This window comes from Oryctolagus cuniculus, chromosome 3, assembly GCF_051225735.1.
Source record: "Oryctolagus cuniculus isolate XC-2025 breed Fujian yellow rabbit chromosome 3, ASM5122573v1, whole genome shotgun sequence".
In the NCBI taxonomy this organism is placed as follows: Eukaryota; Metazoa; Chordata; class Mammalia; order Lagomorpha; family Leporidae; genus Oryctolagus; species Oryctolagus cuniculus.
The window spans coordinates 167,145,999-167,150,311 of record NC_142869.1 but is presented as its reverse complement, the minus strand read 5'-3'; the positions used below and the strand labels follow the sequence as shown (position 1 = coordinate 167,150,311).

Genomic DNA, 4,313 nt, shown 5'->3' with positions numbered 1-4,313 from the left:
TTTTACCTGGTGTTGTCATTTCAAAGGTGAGAGCTAGGGATGGGCATTTGGCATAATGGTTGAGGAGGACCTGGGGAGTGACCCAGGCATCTGGGGGATGAACCAAGACATGAGCAGTCTCTGTCCCTCTCTTTCTCTTCTACCGTCTCTCTGCCTTTCAAGTACATAAAATAAAATAATAAAAAATTTTAAAAATGCATGTATAAGGTGATGCTTGCACAGAGACTTGAAAGAGGTGAGGAAATGGCCATGGGAGCCTCTGGAAAAACAACAAATACAAATGGGCAGGGCAGGAGCTGACTGTCCTGCTGGAGGCACAGCGAGGAGCCCAGTATGGCTGCAATGCAGTGGATGAAAGGGAAGCATTTTATTTATGCAACAGACACTTAAATAGCCCTTACTGATAGCACTATTTTAAGCACTTAAAAATACTAACTGATCCTCCTAACAACTCTGTGAGGCAGATGGTGATTTTCTGTTTCAAGATGAGGAAACAGGTAAATAACTGCTCCCAAGTCACATAGCTGTCCAGCTGGGAGGGGAGCTCAGGTCGTCTGCCTCTCACGAGCCAGGCTCATGAGCGCCGAAGTATGCCGTGCTACTCTTAGCAGTGAGAGGCGAGGGCTGGAACGTGGGGACTGGACCGCAGAGGCTGCTGCAGACCGACAGTGCAGACTTGGCGTTTGGGGACCTGTGTTGGGGCATAGTGGGTTAAGCCACCACCTGTAACGCTGGCATCCCATATCAGAGCACTGATTCAAGTCCTGGCTGTTCTGTTTCTGACCTGGCTCCCTCCTAATGTACCTGGGAAGGCAGCAACAGATGGCTCAAGTACTTGAACCCCTACCACCCACCTGGGGGAACTGGATGAGGTTCTGGACTCTTGACTTTGGAACAACCTTGGCAGCTGAGAACATCTGGGGTGTGAACCAACAGATGGAGGTTCTCTTTCTCTCTCCCTGTCACTCTGCCTTTCAAATAAATAAATAAATAAAATAAACCTTTGTAAAAAAGATTTGGGGTTTTACTCTGAGTAATATGTGTCAAACAGAAGAGTCATGTATATTTTTGTTGTTTCAGAAATTTCCAAAGCATTTGCATACTTTGGGTATGTGTTACTTTCAGCATTTCTGATGCTTAGGGTAAAGTCAAAAGATTTCCCCTGAATAATTTAGAACTAAGATCCTTTCAATACGCTACATACAGTCATCTCTCACTTCTGAAGTCCTACTGGAACTCTTCATCATGTGGCTCAAGTAATGCTTTATGCACTTGGCTATGCTTTCTTCGGGCACAAAATCAGTTTTGATGGCAAAACTTTGTTTTTCTCTTTTGGATGGGGAAAGGAACAGTAAGGACAAGTAGGCCACTTAAGATATGTACTACCTACATACAAAAGGCGACGGACGGATGTCTCGTTCAGGTAATAGCCTTCCTGGGGCTCGGTGACTCTAAGCCCGGAGTGATTCTGAGGCACCTGCTTCTCAGAATCCCCAAAAGACCCAGACTCTGGCCATTCCAGGAACATTCAGGATCTGCCCAGGAGGAGTCCATCTGAGGAAGAATGATTTGGGAAAATGACACAGTCTTCTAAGAACAGGATGATCATGACCCATAGCCACTATTTATTTAGCACTGACTGTGTGCCTAGAACCATGCCAAATGCTTCACCTGCGTGAGCCAGCCCATGTCCTCATCTTCACATTACGAGTAAGGAAATTAAGACTTAAAGAGGGCCAGCACCGTGGCTCACTTGGCTAATCCTTAGCCTGCGGCACTGGCATCCTGGGTTCTAGTCCTGGTTGGGGCACCAGGTACTAGTCCCGGTTGCCCCTCTTCCAGGCCAGCTCTCTGCTGTGGCCAGGGAGTGCAGTGGAGGATGGCCCAAGTGCTTGGGCCCCTGCACCCGCCTGGGAGACCAGGAGGAAGCACCTGGCTCCTGGCTTTGGATTGGCGCAGTGCCGGTCGTGGCGGCCATTAGGGGAGTGAACCAATGGAAGGAAGACCTTTCTCTCTGTCTCTCTCACTGTCTATAACTCTCTCTCTCTCTCTCACTGTCTAACTCTACCTGTCAAAAAAAAAAAAAAAAAAAAAAGACTTAGATTCGTTACTCAAATCACACACAGTGTGAAGGGAGCATAGCTCTGCCTGTCTCCGAAGCTCCTGTTCCTACAGGATAGTCTTCACCATGTGGGACTAGAACCCTGTCTAACACGTGAACCATCACTCTTGCTGCAACTATCTGGGCTGGCATTTCCAGTTCTGAACGTGCAACTGCAGGTGGAACCTAGCTGCAAATCTCAGTCTCAGCCTTTTTTCTGTTCAGTATTTCAGATCCATCCTACGTGCCTCATCAGAGTCTCTCAGCATTCTCTCTCTCGTACGGCTGCAGCTGACTTGCTCTGTTTGGGTCCACGTCATCCTGCTACCTAGCACAGGGGCTTATCTGGCACTTTCCCAGCCTGGCCCTCCCCCTGGACTGCCACCGAGAAGCAAGGCTCACCAAGGACTTGCCATGGACTTCTGGCCTGCCTCTCTGCTTCCCAACTACGATGAAAGGCTCACAATGAAGAGAGGCACAGTGGGAACACTTGACACAACCCACAGCACCAGGAGAGTCATTTCTGGGGGGATGAATTGTGAGCACTGGAAAATAAGAGGCCGGCTTCCTTTCTCTCTCCTCCCAAGAGCTTAGCGGGGGTGTGTTGTCTCCCCGTGGCACCTACAGGCAGTGTTCATGGGTGGACAGGCGGCTCTGTCTCTCTGCATGTCCTGCAAGCATCACCTTGCCTGGCTCCCCAGCTCTTGCCATTTGTTCGCACTTTCACTGCATCTCCTAAACATGGGCTACGACATTTTCTAGAAATCCTGGGCTCAGCTTCTCTCAGAAGAACCGCTACTTCCTAAATTCCCCTGACCCAAAGCCCAGCTGCCAAGAATCTGCCCCAAATGATAAAAAGAGCTGATGATAATCTCGCCGGAATTATTAGCGCACCTGATGCAATTGGTGTGTTAACTCTCAAAAAAAAAAAAAAAAAGTTGCTTCGGAAGAAATTAAAAATAATTAAAAGATTCTGATCTAGCAGCTCAAAACCAGCCTCACTTCTAAACCCACTCATTTCCTGAGTCTCACAACTGCATTCTTCCTGCCTTTCCAGTCCTGCCCTGGTTTCGGCCCTGGTTATTCTCACTGAGATGACGACACTAGCTTCCTAATTTGCCCTTCTATTTTCACATTCTCCAACTCCGCGTGCAATCTGAATACCACTGCCTCCAGGTAAACAGTCCTAGAACGGATTTTGTCTCACTCTGCTTATTATTCTCATTGTTGAATAATGCCCAGCGCTTCTCCTAAGACTAATCTCCCCTGATCTGTGACAGCAGCAAAAAGCCCTTCACACATGTAAAACCTGTGTTTCCCAGGGCACACTCACTAACCATAGAGTTGCTCTATGTGGATTAGGCCAGATGGCCTGGGCTGCTTGTTTCCCCTAACCTCGAGTTGCGCCTTTCTGAGACCACCGTAGCTCTGCTGGTAAACTGGACGACAAAAGTACCCGTGGGCTTGGATAACTGTCCCCAGCCCTGCCCACGCACAGGTATGGGAATGCCTAGCACCCCTGTGACCCCTGGCTGGGGGTTTTACACAGGTCACCAAATTATGCATCAACTTTTCCTGCCATTCCAAATAAAGCTATTTAGGCACCTAACACAGGGCATCCAACCAATGCTGATGACCCAGCTTGTCAAGAAAACTGAGCCCAACAGGATCAGCCTGGAGGTGCAGCAGGTTGAACTGCTGTTTGTGCCACCCTAGCCAGTATCAGAGCTGCGGTTGGAGTCCCGGCCGCTCGGCTTCTGACTAAGCTCACTGCAAAAAGAACCGCTGATGGCCCAAGTACTTGGGCTCCTGCCACCCATGCGGGAGACCTGGACAGAGTTCCTAGCTCCTTGATTCGATCTAGCCCTGCCTTTGCCATTGTGGCCACCTGGGGAGTGAAGCAGCAGATGGAGGATCTTTCTCTCTGTCTCTCCTTCTCTCTCTGCTACTCTGCTTTTCAAATAAATAAGTAAATCATAAAAAAAAAACACTTAGCCCAACAACCTATCCTTGTTGGTGCACAGCCACCCGTCAGGTCCTGCTGGGGAGTGTGTATGAAATATCCGAGGGAGTTAGCAGTGAGCATAGCAGGGGGCAGAGGGAAGGAACAAAGCTGACATCACATGGCAGCAGCAACCATGAGGCGACGGAGGAAAGAATAGAAAGTCCTGAGCAGCAAGGGCAGCAGCGGCAGTGACGATAATAGCAGATA

The 4,313-nt window shown here is 49.0% G+C and overlaps 1 protein-coding gene across 20 annotated transcripts in view; it reads right to left on the bottom strand.

Moving 5' to 3' along the window:
* The window catches only part of LOC149127591 (uncharacterized), a 196,538-nt gene that overhangs the window by 21,359 nt on the left and 170,866 nt on the right, over window positions 1–4,313 (bottom strand). For 3 of the 20 annotated variants that reach the window (XR_016231057.1, XM_089328621.1, XM_089328622.1), the window contains one exon: window positions 1,387–1,554. The exons of 15 other annotated variants lie outside the window; for them this stretch is intronic. Coding sequence is in view for 2 of the 5 variants with exons in the window: in XM_089328621.1 (XP_089184747.1) it covers window positions 1,387–1,528 (142 nt within the window). In the remaining 3 variants the exon portion in view is untranslated. The remainder of the gene's footprint in view (window positions 1–1,386; window positions 1,555–4,313) is intronic. 2 more of the 20 variants (XR_016231047.1, XR_016231053.1) reach the window with 1 other exon arrangement.